Source organism: Ursus maritimus, unplaced genomic scaffold, assembly GCF_017311325.1.
Source record: "Ursus maritimus isolate PB19 unplaced genomic scaffold, ASM1731132v1 scaffold_16, whole genome shotgun sequence".
In the NCBI taxonomy this organism is placed as follows: Eukaryota; Metazoa; Chordata; class Mammalia; order Carnivora; family Ursidae; genus Ursus; species Ursus maritimus.
In genome coordinates, this window is record NW_024424008.1 from 23617247 (window position 1) to 23643426 (window position 26180).

The following is a 26180-nucleotide window of genomic DNA, read 5'->3' on the forward strand; positions in this document are numbered from 1 at the left end:
AGACCCTCAACTCTATGGACAAGTAATCTTTGACAAAGCAGGAAGGAATATCCAATGGAAAAAAGTCAGTCTCTTCAACAAATGGTGTTGGGAAAATTGGGTAGGTACATGCAGAAGAATGAAACTGGACCATTCTCTTACACCATACACAAAATAAATTCAAAATGGATGAAAGACCTAATGTGAGACAGGAATCCATCAAAATCCTGGAGGAGAACGCAGGCAACAACCCCTGTAACCTTGCTCGCAGCAACTTCTTCCTAGATACCTCTCTAAAAGCAAGAGAAACAAAAGCAAAAATGAACTATTGGGGCCTCATCAAGGTAAAAACTTTTGCACAGCAAAGGAAATAGTCAACAAAACTAAGAGGCAACCTACAGAATGGGAGAAGATATTTGCAAATGTTTTATCAGATAAAAGGCTAGTATCAGAAATTTTTCTAGAACTCATCAAACTCAACAACCAAAAAAAAAAAAATCCAGTCAAGCAATGAACAGAAGACATGAACAGACATTTCTCCAAAGACATACAGATAGCCAACAGATACATGAAAAAATTCTCCATATTACTCGGCATCAGAGAAATATAAATCAAAACCACAATATCACATCACACCTGTCAGAATGCCTAAAATTAACAACTCAGGAAGCAGAAATGTTGGCAGAGAAAGGGGAACCCTCTTACACTGCTGGTGGAATGCAAGGTAGTACATCCACTCTGGAAAACAGGATGGAGGGTCCTTAAAAGTTAAAATTAGAACTACCCTATGACCCAGCAATTGCACTACTAGGTATTACCTCAAAAATAAAAACGTAGTGATCCAAACGGGCAACTGCACCCCAATGTTTATAGCAGCCATGTCACAATAGCCAAACTATGAAAAAAGTCCAGATGTCCATCAACAGATGAATGGATAAAGAAGTTGAGGTATATGTACATACAGTGGAATATTACTCAACCATCAAAAAAAAAAAAAAGAAATCTTGGCATTAGCAATGACATGGGTGGAACTAGAGGATATCCTAAGGGAAATACGTCAATCAGAGAATGACAAATATCATGTAATTTCACTCATGTGTAGAATTTAAGAAACAAAACAGAGGATCATAGTTGAAGGGAGGGAAAAAAAGAACAGGATGCTATCAGGGAGTGAGACAATCCGTAAGAGACACTTAACTATAGGAAACAACCTGAGGGTTGCTGGAGGGGAGGTAGGTGGGGAGATGGGGTAACTGGGTGATGGGCATTAAGGAAAACATGTGATATAATGAGTACTGGCTGTTATATACAAGTCATGAATCACTGAACTCTACCTCTGAAACTAATAATATACTATATGTTAATTAATTGAATTTAAATAAAATTAAAATTTAAAAAGTCAGATAAAGGACATTAATAAATAGGGAAGGATTGAAGATTGTTGTCTGTGCCCACACAGATATTCTACATACATCTTCACTTGAGGCATTACCAGAAAATGACATCCTTGGCATGATCCAAGGGTGGAGTTTTAGGTCCTTCTATGTCAAAAGTTCATCCATCAGATACTTGTGCATACTTGAAGATGTCAGTGGTCCTTACCGGCTCTGGTAGTTTCTTGGTGTAGACTTGAGTCTCTGAAAAATAACTATACCAACATTTTGTCACCATTTTGTCAAGAAAGAATGTTATCTATAGAAGCATAGTGGTAGGCTGCATTTCAAAAACAAGTATGTTTAGGTAAAAAGTTGCAGTTGTACTTACTAGTCCTATTACCCCTCTGGTTACTAGTTTCACTAGTGTCCTGACAATCCAGGCCATCTCTCAGGATCTTTGTAATTAGCTCTTTCCTCTCTAATTCCATTTCCTGACATTCCTCACTCATCCAACTCATTCCAACTTCCAGGTTTGGTAAATGTCCTAAATGTACTGAACTTTGGTGACTGCCAGTCTGCCACTGAACAGTCACATTCTCCCACTAGAATCTTGTCAAGTATTTGATTGAACACCTCATCATTAATAGATAGATCTGATTTTAGGAAAAGGCATACTTAAAATTGATTTGCTAAAAGAAACAGAAGAAATATTTGGGTAAGAATCTGCTTTGAGTTATTAAATAAAAGTTGATGGCATCTGTGAAACAAGAACACATGTCATAGGAATGAACTAGGTAAGATGAAAACATAGCTGGATGAGATAAGAAAATACAACAGTGAGATCGAAAAATGTAATAGCAGAGTTAAAATCTATACTGGGAACCAGAAATAGAATAAAATAAGTTGTGTGGAGTTCATATTTAAGGCATTACTTCACAAAGAAGGAAAAAGGACAAATTGATGAAAATTTTAAGCTATAATTTGTTGGGTTTACTATGTACCAGTGTGCTAAATATTTTATCTAACTTATTTAATCCATATAACAGCCTTATATAGTGTTTATCTTCATTTCCATTTTAAAAGTGGGAAAAGTAAGACTTAGATAATTTTCTCAAAGTATAGCTAGTGTAAGAACTAGAATTTGAGTAACAGTATGTCTGACTATTAAGTGTGTGGTCTTATCACTGTGCTGTTAACAACAGATATGATTAATAGAGAGTAGATATTCAGCGCATACATAATCAGTGTTTCTGAAGAATAAACTAGAAAACAAGTTAAGCAAAAGTATTAACTGATTATGGAAAGTAAGCTCCTGGGATCTTATCATTAGCACCTAGAACAATGTCAAGACATGGAAGATATTCAGTAAATATCTGTTTATTGAACTGTCCTAATTTCTACCCATTAAGCATTTATTCTTTGTCTAGTGCTATGTATTTTTTAAGATTTATTTATTTATTTTAGAGAGAGTGAGAAAGAGAGAGTGTGCGTGAGCAGGGGTTGGAGCAGAAGAGGGAGAGGGAAAGAAGCAGACTCCCTGCTGGGCTCAGAGGGGAGGGGTGCCTTAATCTCAGGACCCCAAGATCATGACCTGAGCCAAAATCAGTAAGAGTGTGGTGCTCAACTGACTGAGCTACCCAGGAGCCCCACATATTTTAACAGATTATTTTATTTAACTCTCAAATAACTTTTGAACCATTATTTTATAGATGAGGAAAATGAAGCATCAAGAAGTTCAATGATTTATTCAAGGTCTTCTAATTAATAGGTGGTAGAATTTGGATAAAAGTAGATTTAAAAGTTGAATAAAAACTTTACTCTGTATATCAAAAGGGTTCACCTTTTCATATATTGTACACATTTTTAATTTTACATAGAAAAGATTGTACATGAGTTTAAACAGGGGAGGAAAAAAACTAGTTCATTACCATGAAATAAAAATTGGGCTGTCCTTAGAGTTCTTCTTTGAAGCACTAAATTTTGGGATTGGCAAGAATTCTATCAGGATGAATTATAATTCTTGGATGAAAGTAACACATATTCTCACTTATGTGTTAGGGTTTAGGAGTATGCCCAACTTCTAAAGTACGTGTCTGCCTGATACTTGAGAGAAATTGTATTCTTAGGGTGGCCTCTGGTTCAGGATGAAGCTTAGCAGCATTCTTGTGTAAGAGATGTGTGGTGCCATGCCATTCTCTGCCCTTGCTGCCTGCCAGTGTGATGTAACTCTCAAGCAGCCCCTTTCAGGTGTCACATGCTCGTGTCTGATGCCCAGTGCCCATGTCTGTTCTTAAGGGACATATTCTGTTCCCTCTTTGTTCTCAGATGAAGACTCTTTATGTCTACTTTATCTTTAGGTACTTCCATGTACCTTACTAGTCATTTTCCCCTTGGAAACATTGAATACTTATGTAGTATCTATCTTGTTATAAGGATTACATGAAATAAGACAGTTAAATTCCTAATATATTGGCCCATAGGGTACTCAATAATTTTTTTTCCCTGGGGCACCTGGTGGCTCAGTGGGGTAAGCATCCAATTCTTGATCTCAGCTCAGGTCTTGATCTCAAGATCATGAGTTTAATCCCCCTGCATTGGACTTCACACTGGGCATGGGACCTACTTTAAAAAAAATTGTTTTCTTCTTTCTCCCCCTCCCCACCTACCTTTTCCTTCACTTTAACAAAACAAAAACAAAACCAAAACAACAACAACAACAAACAAACCTTGGATCTTATATGAAGATACTTTAAAACTTAGTGCTTCATTATTATCCAGCTACCTTTCACACTGTCAGATAGTCTTTGTTCCCATCTGTCTTTGTTCCAGTTTTACATAACCAGCCCCAGATTCACTAATGTGGAAAACTAGTCCAAGCCTTTATCTCATTTTACTTGTGTCTTCAGAAAATTCTGCCTTCTAGAAAACATCCATAAAATTTGAAAGAATAATATAATGGATATCTATACACAGCTCTATGAAAGTAAATTGCAGGCATCATATTTTACCTCTCAAAATTTCAGAACATATCTCCTAAAGACAAGAACATTCTGCAAAATAACCCTGGTATCACACCAGAAAATTTAATATTGATACACTGATATTATCTAATATATACCCAATATTCAGATTTCCCCATTTGTTCCCAAAAAGTCCTGTATAGGTTATGTTTTCATGAAGAATCTATCAAGAACTATGTATTTCCTTTGGTTAGTAAGTCTTTTTCTTCTCCTTTAATCTAAAAAGATCCTCCCACCTCTTTTTGTTTTTCAGGACATTGACACTTTTGAGGAGTCCAGGCCAGCTGTTTTGTAGAAATTCCCACAATCTGGATTTGTCTGTTTTGTGTTTTTTTTTCCCCCCACACAATTAGATTCAGGTTAAACATTTTGACAAGAATCATGTGCAGGCCAGTGGCTCTCAGACTTATGACCCCTTTCTTTTACATGCTTAAAAATTATTAAGAGCCCAAAGAGTTTTTGTTTATGTAGATTATATCTCTCAATATTTATCATATTATAAATTTAAAATGGTAAGTTTTTGAAACTTCTTATTAAGTCATTTAAAAAATAACAAACCCATTTGATGTTCATTTTCCAGACCAAAAATTTTAATGAAAAGTGTGACATTGTTTTACATTTTTACAAGTCATTTTAATGTCTGCCTTAATGGAATGCAGCTGTATCTCATATCTGTGCCTGTAGTCAGCCTGTTGCAATATGTTGTTTTGGTAGAAGCATATGAAGAAAATGTGGCATAATGCAGATATGCAGTTGAAAAATAGGGGAGTATTTTAATTGTCTTTTCAGGCATGACAAGTGGTCACCATTTCCTTAGGGATTGCAAAAGGATGATTTTCTATTTCTCTTATTCCTTCTGATTGTATCAGCTATAAATCTTTTTTTATAGTTCTTTCTCTCTTCCAAAGGGTAATTTAGTAATCTTAAAATACTGGAAGTCCTGGGGCGCCTGGGTGGCACAATCATTAAGCATCTGCCTTCGGCTCAGGGCGTGATCCCAGCCTTCTGGGATCGAGCCCCACATCAGGCTCCTCCACTAGGAGCCTGCTTCTTCCTCTCCCACTCCCCCTGCTTGTGTTCTGTCTCGTTGGCTGTCTGTCTCTGTCAAATAAATAAATAAAATCTTTAAAAAAAATACTGGAAGTCCCAGTAGATGCTTGATTATTTCCCTTTGATTATCAATTTTCAAAGTAATGAGTTTGTGCCTTAGCACCCTCCTGTAGTTTCCAATGGTATGTTTTGTTTCTTTCTCTTCTTCTTTCCTTTCTTACATGCCATTATGTACTAATGGCTTTTTATATAGTCAGTATGTTTTAATCACTTGAAATAAATTCTTTTTGATGTTCATATTGTCTTTGGTCAGTGTGGTTTGACACTGTTTTATTAACCCTCACTAACATCAAAATAATTCACAACAAAGTATCACAGGTTCAGCTTGTACATTTCCTGCCACAGTCCTAGATCAGCCATTCCTCCAAGGAGCTCTGGTTCCTTTCAGATGAAAATGATATTAGACACAGCAGCCTGGATCCCAGTGTTTATTGCTGGTGTGGTTGTGTTTGCTTTTAGGCATTTTGAGTGGACCAACCTGGAAAACACATTTTTTTTAAAAAAGTTGGGGCAATCATGAGTTTACACTAGAGTTTCTCAACATTGGCACTGCTGACATTTGGAGCCCGTTAATTCTTTGTTTTGGGGACTTTCTTGTGCATTGTAGGAGGTTTAACAGCATCCCTGGCCTCAGTAGCATCTACCCCTCAGTTGTGTGAACCAAAATTGTCCCGAGACATTGCAGAATGTTCCAGAGGTAGTTTAGGGGAAGGGAGCAAAAATATCTCTAGTTGAGAAGCGCTGGTTTACAGTTTTATTTATAACAATATTAAAATAATTATGCTATTCTTTTTATCCATATGTTTATGTATTTGTATGTGTGTTTTCACACACACATTTTCACAATGCCAACATAGCATGACCTCTAACAACAGCACATCTATGGGCTAGTTGTTCCATCTTCTCTATGAAATCTTGGTCCATTCCCATAGTTTTTAATTTAAAAAAAAGTCTCATTTCAGTGATCAAAATGCACAGGCCAGCATGATAGTTAAAATTCCAAACTCTCACCTAATTTAGGGCTTTTCTCCTTTGCTAGAGCTCAGTACTGCTGGGGGCCTGAAGTTACAGAGAACTGATAAGATCCCCTTCTCCTGTGTTTACCATGGTCACATTCCTAAGACCTCTTAACAGCTGATTTTGACCCTTTCAATGTAAATGCATAGGGAAGAGAGGGGATAAAAGGAGGGGTACAGTTGTACTTGATAGGTACATACATGACTATCACTGGAGTTTTCTGTGTTTGGTGGATGACTATAGCTGGCTATTTCTCTAGCAAGATACTTGGTGGAACTCTTGGGGTATTTCACTGGAAAGATCCAACTGTAATCCTATAATGTAGGTGATAACCTCTCTTCTCTGTGGACAGGTGTTAACTCTCTTCTCTCTTCTTACTACTGCGCTGTCTCTGGACATCAAATGGTTGGCCCTATACAGACTCCCACTCTCCCTCTGTTGAATCAGGTGTCCTCTAATCTGTCCTCTCAGGTGGAACTATTTTTAAAAAGAAAAAAAATTTAATTGGCATAAATAATTTTAGAAAAGTGCTCAAAGATAGGTGAAGAGCTTAATGAATTATCATTAAATAAATGAAACGAGGCTATCATCATCCAGGTCAAGCAATTTACAAGTCATTAACTTCCCAGAAGTCCTCTTACACCCCTTCGAGGCTCTCCCCATAGGTAACTACCATCTCAATGTTTAACATTATAGATGGCTTTAACTGTCTGGGAACTTTATATTAATGGAATCATATAGTATTTTTCTGTTTCTATTATTTTACATATTATATTTATGGACCCATCCACATTTTTGCATAGGCTAGATATTTATTCTCATTACTATATAATAATGCATTGAAAAAATAAAACAGTTTGTTTATACGTTATTCTATAGATGATCATTGGGGTTTTCAGTTTGGGATTATTATAAACAGTGCTTCTATACATATTCTTGTATTTATGTCTTGTATGTCTCTTTTTTTGCATATGTGCGTACCTGTCCTTACAGTTGAGTTTTGCATTTGGCTCTCCCAGGATCCTAGGAGTTTTATTGGTCCTAGACGAGTATTTGTTTCTTGGCACAGGTTCATACATCATGTGGTGGTGAAAATCAACTCTCGTAAAGGCCAAGATATTAGTATATTTTGTTTTTAGTCATGGGTGGTTCCTCTCCCCACCCAAAATTTTGGGCAAATTCCTGGCTTCATCAGCATAGTCTGGGTAGTGTTTTCTAGCCCAATTTTCATGGAAAGACAACATTTTGAGATTCTCCATTTTATATAGAGTTCAGTTCCTATACTCTTCCCAGTGGGACTGAGGCTACAAGGCTACAAGGGACTACCCAGCCCCTTGTGGGTGTTAAACCCTAGGTCTTGGCCCCTAGGTCCTTTATCTGATCTGAAACCTTTTTTGACTACTGTACAGTCCATTCCAATTTACCCCTCTTTTTTCTTTTTTAATTTCTGGCTTATTGGGATTGCCATCCCCCCTTTCTGTTCTAGACCGTAATTAAACAACATGCTTTTGTTATATTTTATTTAATGTTTGTGTTTGTGGTGGAAGCAGTGCCTCCATAAGCACAGGCTCATGTTGCCTCCAGCCCATGCTTCATGAATCATACCATACCAACTTTCTCTTCCTTGTTCTTTGTCTGTTAAACATATATATTCATTTATCTTGCCATTTTACTACGTTTCCCCCTCCTTTTCAAAGAAAGGCATGAAAAAGTTGTGACTTCTCTCAAACCAAAGTGAAATGTGTTTACTTGTGCTTATGTCAACATAAGTAATATAGAATTCTTATTTTAAAGGTAAATCTATGTTGCCAATAATAAATTCCATTTCAAACAAAATGGACTTTTTGTTATGTATCTAAAATTTGCATATAGGCATATAAAATGATCTACTCACATTTTAATAGTGCTTTTATTTTCACAGAATATGATTCTTTTAATAATAGTAATGCTTGAAGTTATATTAATATATTAAATACAGAGAGCAGTTAGAAATAATATAAGTATAGTCAGCCATTCAATAATCCCTTTTTTCAGAGCATTAAATATAAATTTTTCAGAAATAATAAGAACTTCTGTCTTTGCAAAGGTAAATGTTAAAAATAAGCTTGTTATAAATGAACAAAGGAAAAAAGAGACAGACTCTTAAATATATGGAACAAATTGGTGGTTATCAGAGGGAAGGTGGGTGGGGGAATGGAGGAAATAGATATAGGGGATTAAGAGTACACTTATTGTGATGAGCACTGAGTGATGTATTGAATCATTGAACTACTATATTGTACATCAGAAACTAATATAACACTGTGAATTATACTGGAATTTAAAAATTATAATAAAAATAAAAGTATAAAAAATAAGCTTGTTAAAGACTAACTCATGGTTATTAATGTAAAAAGGCAAGAAATTTGTTGAAATAGCAGGCATTCTGTATAAAAACATTGAAAGGTGTTAAAAATCTGGAGCAAGAGATTTTTAAAAATTTACTGTATATGACAAAAAGTGAAATATTATTACAGAGTTTATATTGTTGAGTACAACCATAGTTATGGCTGTAAGTGAAACAATAAATATAAGTAAGTACACATATATTCAACAAATATTTATTGAACTCTTAATTTACATAAGAGTTACAAAAGACCTAGTTTTTAACTTCACAAAACCTAGGGGAGTCAGGTAAGCAGTATTTACAAAAGATACATATTGAACGTTTAGCTGGTTACACAGAAGAAATGTCTAGGTCTTTCTGGGATCAGTTAAGACCAGATTTGAAAGATGACCAAGAGTTTTTGCCAAGCAGATAAATTTAGAAAAGGGAGGAGAGTCATAAAGGCATAAGAGATTTGGGGGAAATATAAGGATGTTGGTACCGCTAGAACATAAAATAAAAGAGAATATGTAATTTAAAAGAAAAGATGTAATTATAATCACTCCTTGCTTTTCCCACCCTAATATATATACAAGATTTTCCAAGGAGAAAAAGAAAAATGTGGTGCTCTATTACAGACCTTTGGCAATATTGCCCCAGGTTTCAAAAAGGGCAAATGACATATCTTTTCCCCTGCTTGATTAAGCAAATGTTTAAGGTACCTCTGTGTTCCTTTACCACAAACTTTGGCCAGAAGAATGAATCTGATTTTAATGTTGACTAATACAAAATTAAAGGAAATTCCATAATCTTTTAAAATTACTTTTCATATTTAAGAAGTATAAGTAAGCTAAAGATGTTAGAAGACTTAGTCTGTGTTACAGGAATTTTTTAGAAAATAAAGAGTGCCAAAAAAGTAAATGTTCTAGTTAATTAAGGTTTATATGTTTAAGCTGAGATTTTTTTGTTGTTGTTGTTCAACCCAAGTAAATTAGATTGTCCATGCTTTATTAAATGGAACACTTTGTGGTTTAAAATCATCATGGTTAAATATTAAATTCATATTCCAGACCTTTTGAAAGATACGTTATTTCTCCTGCACATACGATCCCAAGGTCATGCATTTATCCATACTTCTTCTATAATTCTTGTCCTCTTCTTCATTCAATACTCATTGTTTTAAATTGCTCCCCTTTGTCATTATTTCTATTTATTGTATTTTCTAATTTGCAGCCAAAATAAACTGGATGGTAAAGTCAGTACAATCAGTGACATCTTTTTTCATGTGTTACTCACAATTATTAGACCTTTAAAGGTAAGATAGCTCCAGGATATTCCAATAGAATTAAGTGTATAGATTTTATAAAGGTCTATTTTAGAAACGTCTTTAATTCTTTAGTCTGTATCTGTGTTCTTGATGGTTTAGATGTCAGAAAGAAAAAGTTTTACTACAGTTTGACTATCTTACACAACTAATACTTATCAATAACATGTAACTAATTTTGAAATGATGTAAAGGCCTAAGAGCAATCTGATGTTGACACCATTAAGAAGATGTGCAGAAATATTGTGCGAAAGATTTTTAAAGGGGCCCTCAAATTGATTTATAAGATGTGTTCATCTCACTAAGGCTCCTGAAGACACAGGTAAAGTATTAAATACATTTGGAGCATCACCAACATTCATTTATGCCAAGCAAGAGGCTGGCTGAGAGAGTAATGCACTTGTTGATGTGCATCTTTTTTTTTAAATAATATTTTTATTGTAGTATGTTAGTCACCATACAGTACATCCATGGTTTTTGATGTAAAGTTCGATGATTCATTAGTTGCGTATAACACCCAGTGCACCATGCAATACGTGCCCTCCTTACTACCCATCACCAGCCTACCTTTTTAAAGCTGTCACTGCATAAAATTTCCAGTGGTGTTTAAATATTGTAGATAACTTTTATTTGTGTTTTGTTTTGTTTTTTTTAGGGCAGCATAACTATTTATGTGCTGGAAGAAATGACTGCATTGTTGATAAAATCCGCAGAAAAAACTGCCCAGCATGTCGGCTTAGAAAATGCTGTCAGGCTGGCATGGTCCTTGGAGGTAATGCTTATGTCTTCATCATTAATACTGTTGAATATTTACACTCTAAAACAATGGGTCAGGAAATCCTAGTTTTCTTATTCATGTTTGTTCTTGCTTTTCTTTTTCTGTCATTATTATTGGTTTCTGAATGAAGCAACCATTAGCATCTCATTACCTATAGATTTTAATCATTTTGAGGTCTGTTATGAGAAGTAATGAGCCTTCATTTATCTATATTGCCTATAAGTAGATGTTTGAGAAGTTAACCAATCTCTTATTAAGTAACATGGGGTGGATCTAGGCTCTGACATTGACTATCTGTGTGGCCTTGATAAGTCACCAACGCTTCCTGGGCATCAGTATCCTCATCTGTAAAATGGGAGCACTGAGGTTCTTTCCATCTCAAAAACTGACCAACTGAATTGGTCAAGTACATTAATCTCCATCCCTCCCTCTCTCCATCAATCCCTCCCACCCTATGTCCCTTCCTCATTCTCTTTAAGTAACAGTAGATTGAGCCCTTACTACTAACAGGTACTATTCTAAGTTCTGGAAGTATAGCAGCCATAAATACATACATACATAAATATATACCTGCATAAATACATGCATAAATACATAAATAATCAACCAACCATCTACCCTAATGGAGCTTACATTCTGGGGAGAGAAGCAATAAATACTTATGTCACATTATGATAAGTGCAATGAAAAATATTACACAGGATGAGTTAATAGGAAGTATGAGGGAGAGGAGTCACTCCTGAATCCTTTAATATTTTCATTTCACTTAGCTCTTTTTCCCCCTTCTTTTTAAAAAGATTTTATTTAGTAATTTGAGAGAGAGAGAGAGAGAGAGAGAGCACAAGCAAGGGAAGAGGCAGAGTGAGAGGAAGAAGCAGACTCCCCACTGAGTTGGGAGCCTGATGTGGGGCTCCATTCTAGTTTCTGGGGATCATGATCTGAGCTGAAGGCAGACGCTTAACCATCTCAGCTACCCAAGTGCCCCCTTTTCCCCCTTATAAATATATTTTCTTTTTGTTATTTCCCTCCCCCCCTTTTTTTAAGTATTATTTTTTTTCTTTCTTCAAGTTTTTATTTAAATTCCGATTAGTTAACATAGAGTGTAATATTAGTTTCAAGTGTAGAATTTAGTGATTCATCACTTACATACAACACCCAGTGATCATCACAAGGGCCTTCCTTAATCCCCACCACCCATTCTACCCATCCCCCTGACTATCTCCCCTCTAGTAAGCATCAGTCTGTTTCTTGGTTTGCATGCATCTCTCCTCTTTTTCACCCCATGTTCATTTGTTTTGTTTCTTAAATTCCATATGTGATTGAAATCATATAGTGTTTCTCTTTCTCTGATTGGCTTATTTTGCTTAGCACAATACACTTTAGCTCCATCCACATTGTTGCAAATGGTAAGAGTTCATTTTTTATTATGGCTGAGTAGTATTCCATTGTATATACATATCACATCTTTTTTATCCATTCATCAGTCAATGGACATTTGGGCTATTTCCATAATTTGTCTATTGTTCATAATGCTACTATAAACACTGGGGCGTGGGCACCTGGGTGGCTCAGTCAGGTAAGCATCTGCCTTTGGCTTAGGTTATGATGCCAGGGTCCTGGGATTGAGCCCCACGTTGGGCTCCCTGATCATCAGGGAGTTTGCTTTTCCCTCTCCCTCTGCCCCTCCCCTCTTCTTGTTCTCTCTCTCAAATAAATAATTAAAAATATTTTAAAAATAAAAAAATTGAAAAATAAACATTGGGGTGCATGTATCCCTTCAAAATAAAATGTAATCATATGATATTTCTCTTTCTCTGATTGTATCCTTTGCGTAAATACCTAGTAGCGCAATTGCTGTATCATAGGGTAGTTCTATTTTTAAGTTTTTGAGGAACCTGTTTTCCAGACTATCCGCCAGTTTGCAGTCCCACCAACAGTGTAAGAAGTTTTCCCTGTCTCTGCATACCCGCCAACACCTGTTGTTTCTTGTGTTGTTCATTTTAGCCATTCTGACAGGTGTGAGGTGGTATCTCATTATAGTTTTGATTTGTATTTCCCTGATGATGAGTGATGTTGAGCATTTTTTTATGTGTCTGTTAGTCATCTATATGTCTTCTTTAGAAAAATGCCTAATTCATTTCTTCTACCCATTTCTTAACTGGCTTATTTGTTTTTTGGGTGTTGAGTTTGTTAAGTTCTTTATAGATTTTGGATATTAAGCCTTTATCTGTCATTTGCAAATATCTCCCCTTCCATAGATTGCCTTTTAATTTTGTTTATTATTTCCTTCACTATGCAGAAGCTTTTTATTTTGAGGTAGATCCAATAGTTTACTGTTGCTTTTGTTTCCCTTGCCTCAGGAATCATATCTAGTAAGAAGTTGCTATGGCTGATGTCAAAGAGGTTACTTCCTATGTTCTCCTCTAGGATTTGATGGTTTCCTATCTCACATTTAGGTCTTTCATCCATTTTGGATTTGTGTGTGTGTGTGTGTGTGTGTGTGTGTGTGTGTGTGTGGTATAAGAAAGGGTATAGTTTCATTCTTTTGCATGTTGCTGTCCAGTTTTCTCAACACCACTTGTTGAAGAGACAGCCTTTTTTTCCATTGGATATTCTTTCCTGTTTTATCAAAGATTAATTGACCATATAGTTTTGGATTCATTTGTGGGTTTTCTATTCTGTTCTTCTGATCTATGTGTCTATTTTTGAGCCAGTACCATACTGTCTTGACCACTACAGCTTTGTAATATAACTTGAAGTCTGGAATTGTGACATTTCTATCACTTAACCATTTCTTAAGCAATATCTCTGATATCATGCATTTGATGTAATAGTTATAATTTTTCTAAGACACATTAGAATGAACTCATGAGCTTTTTATAGTTTTTCTTTTACATATATATATATATATTTAAAGATTTTATTTATTTATTTGACAGAGAGAGCGAGAGAGTACAAACAGGAGGAGCAGTAGAAGGAGAGGGAGAAGCAGTCTCCCTGCTGAGCAGGGAGCCTGATGCGGGGCTCAATCCCAGAACCCTGGGATCATGACCTGAGCCAAAGGTAGATACTTAACCATCTGAGGTACCCAGACACCCCTTTTATATATATATATTTCTATAGAGATATACTTGACATGCAAGTTACCTTATAAAGGTATAAAATGCAGTGTTTTGACAACTCTATACATTATGCTGTGCTCATCACAGGTGTAGCTACAATCTGTCTCCATACAATGCTATTACAATAACTTTGATTTAATTCCCTATGCTGTAGCTTTCATCCCCGTGACTTATTCATTTCATGAATATATAACATGTACTTCTCACTCCTTTTCACTTATTTCGCTGATCATCCCAGTTCTTTTCACTCTGGCAACCATGTTTGGTCTCTGTATTTATGGGTCTATTTCTGCTTTTTTATTTGTTTAGATTTCAAATATAGTGAAATCATATGGTATTTGACTTTGTCTGATGTATTTCACTTAACATAATACACTCAAAATCCATCTATGTTGTTGCAAATGGCAAAATCACATTCTTTTTTATGACTAAGTCCATTGCACATATATACCATATCTTCTTTATCCATTCATCTATCGGTGGATACTTGGGTTGCTTCATAATTTGATTGTCATTTATAATGCTCAAACAGACATAAGAGCGCATGTATCTTTTCAAATTAGTGTTTTTGTTTTCTTTGAGATCCAGTAGTGAAATTACTGAATCATATGGTATTTCTATTTTTAATTTTTTGAGGAAACTCCATACTGTTTTCCATAGTGGGTGCACCAATTTTCATTCCCATGAACAGGGCACAAGTATTCCTTTTTCTCCACATCTTTGTGAACATCTGTTATTTATTGTCTTTTTTATTCTAGTCATTCTGACAGGTGTAAGGTGATATCTCATTGTGGTTTTGGTTTGCATTTCCCTGATGATTAGTGATGTTGAACATCTTTCATGTGTTTGTTGGCCATCTGTATGCCTTCTTTGGAAAAATGTCTATTCTGATCCTCTGCCCATTTTTAATCAGGTTTTTTCTTTTTTGGTGTTGAATCATATAAGTTCTTTATATATTTTGAATGTTAACACCTTACCAGATATATCATTTGAAAATATCTTCTTCCATTTGGTAGGTTGCCTTTTTGGTTTGTTGATGGTTTCCTTCACTGTGCAAAAGCTTTTTATTTTGGTGTAGTTCCAACAGTTTAATTTTGCTTTTATTTTCCTTGCCTGAGGAGACATAGAAAAATATTGCTAAGGTTAATGTTTAAGATTACTATCTGTGTTTTTGTCTGGGAGATTTATGGTTTCCAGTTTCACATTTAGGTCTTTAATCCAATTGAGTTTATTTTTGTGTATGGTGTAAGAAAGTGACCCAATTCCATTCTTTTGCACATATGTGTCCAGTTTTCACAGCATTATGGAAGAGACTGTTACATATTGTTGCCTCCTTTGTCATAGATTAATATACCCTATAAGGTTGGTTTATTTCTGGGTCTCTATCCTTACATCAAACTATGTGTCTGCTTTTGTGCCAGTACCATACTGTTTTGATTACTACTGCTTTGTAGTATATCTTGAATTCTGGAATTATGGTACCGCCAGCTTTGTTTTTCTTTCTCAAGACTGCTTTGGCTCTTCAAGGTCATTTGTAATTCCATACAAATTTTAGAATTATTTGTTCTAGTTCTATGACAAATGTTATTGGTATTAGCAAATACAGATTGTACTGAATCTGTAGATTGCTTTGGATAGCATGGACATTTCAACAATACTAATTCTTCCAATCCAAGAGCATGGTACACATTTCCATTTGTGTCCTCTTCAATTTCTTTCATTAATGTCTTATAGTTTTCAGAGTACGGATCTTTCACCTCCTTGATTAAGTTTATTTCTAGGTAATTTTTTTTGGTACTATTGTAAATGGTATTGTTTTCTTATTTCTCTTTCTGATACTTTGTTATTTGTATATAGAAACAACAGATTTCTGTATATTAATTTTGTATCCTGAAACTTTACTCAATTTGTTTATTACTTCTAATAGTTTTTTGGTGGTGTTTTTAGTGTTTTCCTTTTTTTAAAAGATTATTTATTTATATATTTGACAGAGATAGAGACAGCCAGTGAGAGAGGGAACACAAGCAGGGGGAGTGGGAGAGGAAGAAGCAGGCTCATAGCGGAGGAGCCCGATGTGGGGCTCAATCCCACAACGCCGGGATCACGCCCTGAGCCAAAGGCAGACGCTTAACTGCTGTGCCACCCAGGCACCCCTGTGTTTTCCTTTTTTTTTCTATTTACCAAATGGTATAGTTTTTTTAAAAATTTTTTATTATGTTATGTTAGTCGCCATACAGTACATCATTAGTTTTTGATGTAGTGTTCCATGATTCATTGTTTCCAATGAAACACCCAGTGCTCCTTGCAATATATGCCCTCCTTAATACCCATCGCCAGGCTAACCCATCCCCTCTGAAACCAGATTTATAATATCATCTCATCTGCAATAGTGACAGTTTCACTTCTTTCTTACTAATTTCAATGCCTTTTATTTATTTTTCTTCTCTGATTGCTATGACTAGGACTTCCAGTGCTATTTTGAATAAAAGTGGCAAGAGTGGACATCCTTGTCTTGTTCCTGATCTTAAAGGAAAAGCTTTCAGTTTTTTACCATTGACTATGATGTTAGCTGTAGGTTTGTCATATACAGCCTAATTATTAAATTCATAAGAACTTAAATATGTAATAAAGATACCGCCTAAAAATAGCTTATGTTCCATGAATAGTATGTGTTGCACTCTGGGAAAAAGTGTATTAGACCAATATTTTGAGTGTCCACTGTGTTAAGCACCTTGCCTAGTTCAGTCACTGCTACCCTTGAGTACAGTATAAACTAATCCCTAGTAAAATAATTATCAAAGAGAAGAGTAATGGGTTTAAGAAAGGTAGCATACATTGCTACACAAATAGAGAAAAGGAAAGAATTAATTTTATCTGAGGGAGTTGGCAAAAGGTTTTCAAAGAGGAGGTTTTCCAAGGATAAATAGAAACTTTAAAGTGGAAAAGGAGGAAGGTGTTTACAATGAAAATACTATGTATCTAAGAAAACATGATATATTTCACTGATAAATTTTCAGAAAAGTCAATTATTTAGTGGGAAACTTCAAAGAAGCTTCAAAGAAATGAAGCTTCAAAGTTACTTTGGGCCAGCTGGTATCTAGAGTTTGACTATTTTGTAGGCAGTGGAAGCAGTGATTTTTTCTAACAAACTATTTATGGACTATCCAGGAATAAAACCCAAATTTCTAAATGCAGCACATGGAGCCTTTCCTCACCTAGCAGCTAGTCTCTCTTTTTCTAAGCTCTTCTCCCACCAATCCTTTGGGAACCTATACTATAGTCACCAGCTCTCACCTGTCTTTGCATGTGTTTACTTTTGCCCGTACCATTTTCCCTTTACTCTTCATGAGTTCTTACTTGTCCTTCATACGAAGTGTGACTTTCCTGTAAAATTTTCCCATCTCTTCAGTCACTGCAGGGAAAGGGATTTTGTGGGAACACAGTTTAATGTAGTTTTTCATATCTGGAAAGGTTGAAAGCCCTTGAATGAGCTTGGATTGGAGTTTGCCCTCATTTTACTTGCTTCAGCATTTCTACTCTTATAATGTAAGATGGATCAAATTGACAAAAGCAGAAGCGATCGAATACACAATCATCAAGAAATGGGATCATTCAGAGTAGAGATTTTTCTCCCTCTGTAGACAGAAAAACTGGGGTTCATTCAGAAGAAAGACTTTGGTTCTAGTTAACAACACAGATGCTCAGTGAAAAATAGAATAACAAAAAGAAGAGAGCTTTAGAGAAGACTCAGAACTGGGAAGAAAGAAGAAGATACCATTCCAGAGGCATAGACTAAATTAGCATCAGAGAAGGGTGGGCAGCAAGAACATGTTGGTGCATAGCTGTTGTAATTGACTCCATTTTCCTTATATTTCTTCTGCTTGTGGGAATAATTGGTTCCATTATAGGATATAACTTAATTCAGAGGTAAACAGCCCTAACCTCAGAGATTATAGTAAGAAATAGGCAGAAATGTGAGCAGATAGTTATCATTGTCCAGATATAGTATCCTCGATTTTGTTGTGTTTCCCAAGGTTTCCTATTGCCATCCTGTGCCCCACTTTCCCTGAGATCTTGTGGATTTTTCTCCTTTTGCATAAGTTACTTCAATCAGTATACTACCTTATATGGCCAGTGACTATAAAGTCATTATCCAAACTAGGACACCTCTGAGGATGAAATGGAGCACTATCAATAACTAAACTGGGATAGGAGTGCCTGGGTGGCTCAGTCAGTTAAGTGTCTGCCTTCGGCTTCAAGTCATGATCCCTCAGTTTTTAATATCAGATCTTTTTTTTTTTTTAATTTTCTTCGTTTTTGTTGTAAGGAATAAGACATTAACAGATATTTTGAAGCTTTTGGTATGTTCTTCCCTAAACTCAAACTAATTCCTCATCAAATTTCTTTGCCTCTTTTTTTCTTTCTAAATCATGTATTCTCTACATACCTTCCAAACTACCACTGAAGTTAATTTGTCTTTGGCAACATATTGTCATTCAAAATAATTTAGAGTTTCATAATGTTGGATTGCTCATAAGACTAATATATAATGCAGTATCTTTGTTTCTGAAGGGTAATTCTGAGATTAAAAAAAAGGAAAAAAGCCTTACTGTATTTTAGGCATATATGAAATAAAGGTTGATTGAATTCTAATGTTATATGTGGTCACATCACACACTGAGAAATACAATAGTGGTGCATTTAATTATTTCATAAGTAGATTTGCATGGAGGTTTATTAATTAGAAAGAAGTTGGAAACACACTCTGATATGTCATGGTCCTGATATTGTTCTGCCTGGGAGAGTTAGTAGCAAAAGTCTGTAGAGTCAATAATCCAATTCTTATAAATCAGAAAGGTATTTAATTTCTGGATTAGATTCTAATTACTAATCCTGTATTAAATTTCTGGAGTAAGGGTAAGTGTACTTGTGGTTTACTGAGAATGTAAGAGCATCCTTTTGAATGATAATCAGGGCTGTTCCTGGTTGGATATTTCCTTAATTAGAAGAGTTTCACTTAAGTAATAATTGCCTACACACTACTGAAAATGGAGATATATCCTTTTCCTTCCTCCCTCCCTCCCTCTCCTTCCTTCCTTCCTCCCTTCCTTCCTTCCTTCCTTCCTTCCTTCCTTCCTTCCTTCCATCCATCACCCCTTCTTGAGGTTTCTCATTTCTGATATAGAGACCATTTAAATAACAAAAGATGAAACAAAGAGAGAACATTGAAACATTTTTAAAGATTTAATAAAATATGTGGTAGAATATCAGAAGTCAAAAATATTAATGTTTTGATATGTCATGACAGATATTGCAGGTTGTTCTTACCAGCTTCAGCAACTATGTTCTGATTATAAGAATTATGTTTGAGTTATTGGGTCTCTTAGTTACATATAATTCTTATTTTTAATGAGTCACTTCCTTGCCTTCACCAGGTCACAGTGAACTCTTGCATTTTGTTCATTGCTGTACAGTACTGAGTAGGAAAGATAGTTACACACTGAAGGATGGTAATATATCTTCTAATTTAAGTATTCTGCTTCTAAATTCTTTCCTTTGGAAAACATGTTTGTGTAATGACTCACAAAAAAATTCTAAAATGAATTCAGCTCTGTATTTTGCATTCGTGGTAAAAATGCTAACTTACTACAAAGGTAATTAGTTCTTACAAAATAAGTAGTTTTCTATGTAAAAGAATGATTAAATGCATGGTTAATGTTAACTGAATTTTTTTTAAAAACTGGAGACTTTTTATAGGGTTATTTATTTATTTATTTTGGTAGAGAGCCTTTTCTTCAGATTTTAAAGGGTTATGTTAGAAAGCTAGTTTCCCTTCTTATATCCTTCTGCCCCTAGATTCACCCCATGTCTCTTGGCAAAGAGAATAATTTTCTGGGCTACAGAATATGGGTTGTGTAGCAAAGTTGTGTTCTTTCTTTCTTCTCCTACGCTTGAAGACAATAAGCTTCAATTTTTTTCTGAAGAATTCCAAAATTCTTGAACAGTACCTTTTATGGAGGTATAGAAACTTAGTCTATGCCTTTGATGACTATAGAAACTGAAATCATTTGCCCTCTCTTTGATGTAGGGATTGCTTAGGGTGATGCATGCCCCCTACCTCTTTAGACCTTTCATGGTCTTCCTCTTATGAGCATTTCCTGGTCTTTGAATCAGCAACCCGCACCCCAAGACAGTACCTCACACTGTTTCCGCAGTACACTGAATTAAAACCTGCAGCCAAATAATGTCTTCTGATTACTCCATGATTGCTCACCCTAAATGCCATTTCATACATGCTAGATACGGATATTCCTTAGAACATTCATTCTCATTTCTTTGTTTCTGTTTATTTGTTTTGGGGGTGTTTTTTGGTGGTGTTTGTTTGTTTTTGGGGACTGCTTTTATGGCTGCCAGCTAGAACTAGTCAATAGTATCTGGCAGTATCTCCTATTTCTAGATCCAGTAAAAAATTGGGATTGAGGGGTAAAAAGATTCTCCTCCATTTGTAGTCTGACTTTACTTGGATGATTTAAAACAATTCTAATATATGTTTTTTTTCTGGAAAATACCTATTTTAATTTCATATTTCCTACTATCTAGCATTCACTTTTTTTTTATAATGATTTTTTATTATATTATGTTAGTCACCATACAGTACATACCCGGTTTCTGATGTAAGGCTCGATGATTCATTAGTTGTGTATAACACCCAGTGCACCATGCAATACGTGCCCTCCTTACTACCCATCACCAGCCTATCCCATTCCCCCACCCCCTCCCCTCTGTGGCCCTCAGTTTGTTTCTCATAGTCCATAGTCTCTCATGTTTCATTCCCCCTTCTGATTACCCCCCCTTTCTTTATCCCTTTCTTCCCCTACTGATCATCCTAGTTCTTATGTTCCATAGATGAGAGAAATCATATGATAGTTGTCTTTCTCTGCTTGACTTATTTCACTTAGCATTATCTCCTCCAGTGCCGTCCATGTTGTAGCAAATGTTGAGAACTCGTTCTTTCTGATGGCTGAGTAATATTCCATTGTATATATGGACCACAACTTCTTAATCCAGTCATCTGTTGCAGGGCATCTCGGCTCCTTCCACGATTTAGCTATTGTGGACAATGCTTCTATGAACATTGGGGTGCATATGGCCCTTCTCTTCACCACGTCTGTATCTTTGGGGTAAATACCCAGTAGTGCAATGGCTGGATCATAGGGTAGCTCAATTTTTAACTTTTTAAGGGACCTCCACACGGTTTTCCAGAGTGGCTGTACCAACTTGCATTCCCACCAACAATGTAGGAGGGATCCCCTTTCTCCACATTCTCTCCAACAATTGTTGTTTCTTGCCTTGTCTATTTTTGCCATTCTAACTGGCGTAAGGTGGTATCTCAGTGTGGTTTTGATTTGAATTTCCTTGATGGCTAATGATTTTGAACATTTTTTCATGTGTCTGTTAGCCATTTGTATGTCTTCATTGGAAAAGTGTCTGTTCATATCTTCTGCCCATTTTTTGATTTGTTTATTTGTTTCTCGTGTATTGAGTTTGAGAAGTTCTTTGTAGATCTTGGATACCAGTCCTTTATCTGTAGTGTCATTTGCAAATATCTTCTCCCATTCCGTGGGCTGCCTCTTAGTTTTTCTGACTGTTTCCTTGGCTGTGCAGAAACTTTTAATCTTGATGAAGTCCCATAAATTCATTTTATCTTTTGTTTCTCTTGCCTTTGGGGATGTATCATGAAAAAGGTTGCTTTGGCCGATGTCGTAGAGGTTGCTGCCTATGTTCACATTTTTTTAAGTAAAAATACAGGCATGTTGTTTTATCTGGGAAGTAGAGGTGGAACCTGAAAAAGGAAAAGCAAGCTAAATCAGTGCCAAAAGAGGTGGTTTGAGCATAGTCCCAGTGTACTGATCCCAGCAACATCATCTTTTTGCTAACCCAAAGTAAAAACATATATCTACACATGATTTCTTATAGCTACTGTTAGGATAATTGCCTATAAATCCACCAAAACTGCATCAAAGCTTATTATAATCCTCATATTATCAAAGGATTTGATTTGCACCATTCCCTGTCTGCTGATCTTTACCTTCTATTTTCTCATCCAATTCTCAAAAAATTTTCTGGCTGCCATAAAACTTACATTTTAATATCCAATATAATACTCTTCCTTTGCCTCCATGCAACAGGCCTGGCATGATCACATGAACACCGTGTGTCATCTACTCAATATAAACTTTTTTTTTGCTCGAAATAAAAACAAATAGCAGAGAGGCCATGGCAAAGCAAACAACATTCATTTCAGAACATGACCCAGAATTAGTAATCATTATTACTTTATTCAGTCTAAAAGATCTACCTATATGTTTACCTTTTGTTTTTTTCAACTCAGTCTTTCATTCAGTTTAGTTATTTTTGAAATAAATTTTTTGTAAGTTCTTTCTGTGGGAAACTGTTAATGATAAACTCATTTGCTTCCACTTAAATTTCTTTAATCTTCATTTTTGAATGATGATTTTGGTAATTTAAAAATTTTAGGTTGACTTTTTTTTCCACGACTTAAAGATGTTCATCTACTATCTTCTGGCATGTATCATTTTTTTCTGAGAATTATCCCATTGATCTAACAGTTTCTTTGAGGCAATATTTTCTCTATATTTATATAAAATGTTTTTATACTTGGTTCTCCAAATTTGCTCTAATAACCAATTATAAACTAGTTTCATTTGTTCTACTTGTAAATTGTGATTTCTAAATCTGAGAATTTGTATCTTTCATAAATACCAGGAGTATTCTTCAAATATTGCCTTCCTCCACATTGCATTTTTCTACCTCTAGAACACTTAATAGACGTATAATAGCCCATTCTGTTCTAGTCCATTCTGTCTTCTATATATCTTTATCCTATTTAATATTTCCCATATTGTTATAGTGCTATATTCTGTGTAATTTAGTCAGTTATGTCTTCAAGTTTACCATCTCTTCATTTTAGTGATGGTATTTTTTTTACACATTATACTTGTTTTTTTTAATAAATCTGTCTTGTTTTTACTAACATTTCACTTTTTTTGTGTTTCCAAAAAATAAGTCAAGCAGAAATAACTTTAATAATTGTAAACAAACTTTTTGTGAATATTTGTAGTCAGTAATTCTAAAGTCCCATAACTCCAGATCTAATTATGCCACTGTAGCACAGTTGTTTAAAAAAAAGCCATTATTATTTACAGAATTTCCTCATGATCATAATATAAATACTCCTTTATAGCAAATTTCAGGCTATCAATGTTTTAAAAACTGGATGTCAATATTCTCGAATACTCAACAAGTTTTCATAGGCTTTCGTGAACCAATTCCAGCACCCTGTTTATTATCTCTGCTACTTCTCACTCATTGTGCCTTTTGTAATTTTGGATTAAAAACTCATGTTTGGCACAATTGAATTTTTTTTGTTTGTTTGAAATCTTACATGGCCTTAATTGAGGGAGTTTCTCTCCAGAGAATTTTTATTTTATTTTTCCAGGCACTTTAAGGATTTCATCGATGAAGGAACACTTCTCATATTTACTTTTTGCCTCTAGGATTCCCATACTGTGAAGATAGAATAATTTCAAATTACCAATATGGGTGAGGGAGGCTTTTGATGAAAAATGATCAAAGGAGAGTTTTTTTCCATACTGGGCTAAGGAATGAAACAGACTTGCTTCCTTCTCATGTCCCTTTGTCACTGGATAGAGATAGTCTTCATTTTGGACTCCTCAATACTTTGCTGACTTTTTGAGAAGGTTAGTTTGTATTTAAAAGTGTGTTAGTTACATTTCATCCATCGAATTAGTTGTTCTAGAGAAGATTAATAAGGTACTTAATTTTCTATATTGCCAGTAAGAGAAGTTTACATAGAATTTTATGCCAATTTCAATCAAATATACTAACCCTGCTTTAAAATTTTAAATATTATCAGTAGGTTAAAAAGAAAATTTTAAAACACCTCTGTATGAGATGGTATAGCATTGTAATAAGAGTAGGGATGTAAAGTCAGAACAAGTAGGGTTTAATTTAAATTTCCCCACTAAACCCAGAAATTACACTACTAGGTGTTTTTCAAAGGATACAAAGATAGTGATTTGAAGGGGCATATGAACTTCCCCAGTGTTTATAGCAGCAGTACCCACAATTGGCAAAACATGATAAAAGCCTAAATGTTTTCCATCAATGGACGAATGAATAAAGAAGATGTGCTGTATATATATAACGGACTATTACTCACCCATCAGAAAGAATGCAATTTTGCCATTTGCAACAACATGGATGGAACTAGAGGCTATTATGCTAAGCAAAACTGGTCAGTCAGTGAAAGACAATACCATAAGATTTCACTCATATGTGGAATTTAAGAAACAAAAGAGTTAAAAATTGAGCTACCCTATGATCCAGCCATTGCACTACTGGGTATTTACCCCAAAGATACAGATGTAGTGAAGAGAAGGGCCACATGCACCCCAATGTTCATAGCAGCATTGTCCACAATAGCTAAATCGTGGAAGGAGCCGAGATGCCCTGCAACAGATGACTGGATTAAGAAGATGTGGTCCATATATACAATGGAATATTACTCAGCCATCAGAAAGATTACACAACATTTACAGCAACATGGATGGGACTGGAAGAGATTATGCTAAATGAAATAAGTCAAGCAGAGAAAAACAATTATCATATGGTTTCACTCATTTATGGAACATAAGAAATAGGAAGATCGGTAGGAGAAGGAAGGTAAGAATGAAGGGGGGCGGGTAAACAGAAGGGAGAACGAACCATGAAAGACTGTGGACTCTGGGACACAAACTGAGAGGTTCAGATGGAAGGGGGTGCGGGATTGGGATAGGCCAGTGATGGGTATTAAGGAGGGCACATATTGCATGGTGCACCAGGTGTTATACGCAAATAATGAATCACGGACCATTGCATCAAAACCTGGGGATGTACTGTATGGTGACTAATATAACAAATTAAAAATTATAAAAAACAAAACAAAACAAAAAAAACCCAGATGAACATAGGGGAAGGGAAGGAAAAATAAAATAAGATAAAAACAGAAAGGCAAATCATAAGGGGCTCTTAACTAAAGGGAATAAAGTGAGGGTTGCTGGAGGGGAGGTAAGTTAGGGGATGGGGTAACTGGGTGATAGGGATCAAGGAGAGCACTTTATGTAATGAGCACTGGGTGTTATATGCAACTGATGAATCACTAAATCCTACCCTGAAACTAATAATACACTATATGTTAACTAACTTGGGTTTAAATTTAAAATAAAATACATAAATTTCCCCACTAATAGCTGCAGGACCTTAAGAACACACTGCAAACTTTACACATCTTTATTTTCTTTTCCATTAAGCTTACATAATGAGAGTTATGAGGGCAAATGAAATGATAGATCTAAGGCACATAGCACAGTGCCTGGCCTATGTTTAGTAAATTGCGCCTTCAAATATCTTTTATTTCTTGGAGCCATTTATGCAGATATTATCATTGGCAAAATATATATTTAACTTTAATGCAAAATATATTCTTGTGTCTTCTGAAAGTTTTTAATTATTTCTTTGTAGGAACCATCAAAAAATCAATGCAGTTATCTTGGAATTGACATTAATTTACAGAATCACAGATAGTAAAAGTACTTAATTAATGTAATAGTTATTGAATATTATTATTGTATATAGTTAGGTTCCCAAACCATATGCTTCCCATGGACGTATAATCTGAAAGAAAATGTATGTGTTTTACACGGTAGGAAAATTTTGTAAATGATTGAAAATATTTCAGTTGATTTTTTTTTCTACCTTTGTAGAAGAATGTCCTACTTGTTTTGATTTTTGGAAGTGTTTTGGTAACTGTTTGGGATAGAGCCTATCACTCCAGGAGTATGCTGAAGTTACAAAAGATATTCACCAATTTGATCTACCAAAGACAGAGAGAAGAATTTGTGTTGCTTAGGATGGGACTGAGAGAAGTAGAAGAAGTGAGATGAAAAAGGAACTAAGTGAGATGTGTACTGTGTGTTCTACTTCTCTTGGCCAATCAAATCTTTATA

The 26180-nt window shown here is 35.2% G+C and overlaps 1 protein-coding gene across 6 annotated transcripts in view; it reads left to right on the top strand.

The window, feature by feature from the left end:
* PGR (progesterone receptor) overlaps positions 1-26180 on the top strand; it is a 112302-nt gene that overhangs the window by 35320 nt on the left and 50802 nt on the right. For all 6 annotated transcript variants that reach the window (XM_040630971.1, XM_040630968.1, XM_040630969.1 and 3 more), the window contains one exon: positions 10847-10963. In XM_040630971.1, coding sequence (XP_040486905.1) covers positions 10847-10963 — 117 coding nt within the window. The remainder of the gene's footprint in view (positions 1-10846; positions 10964-26180) is intronic.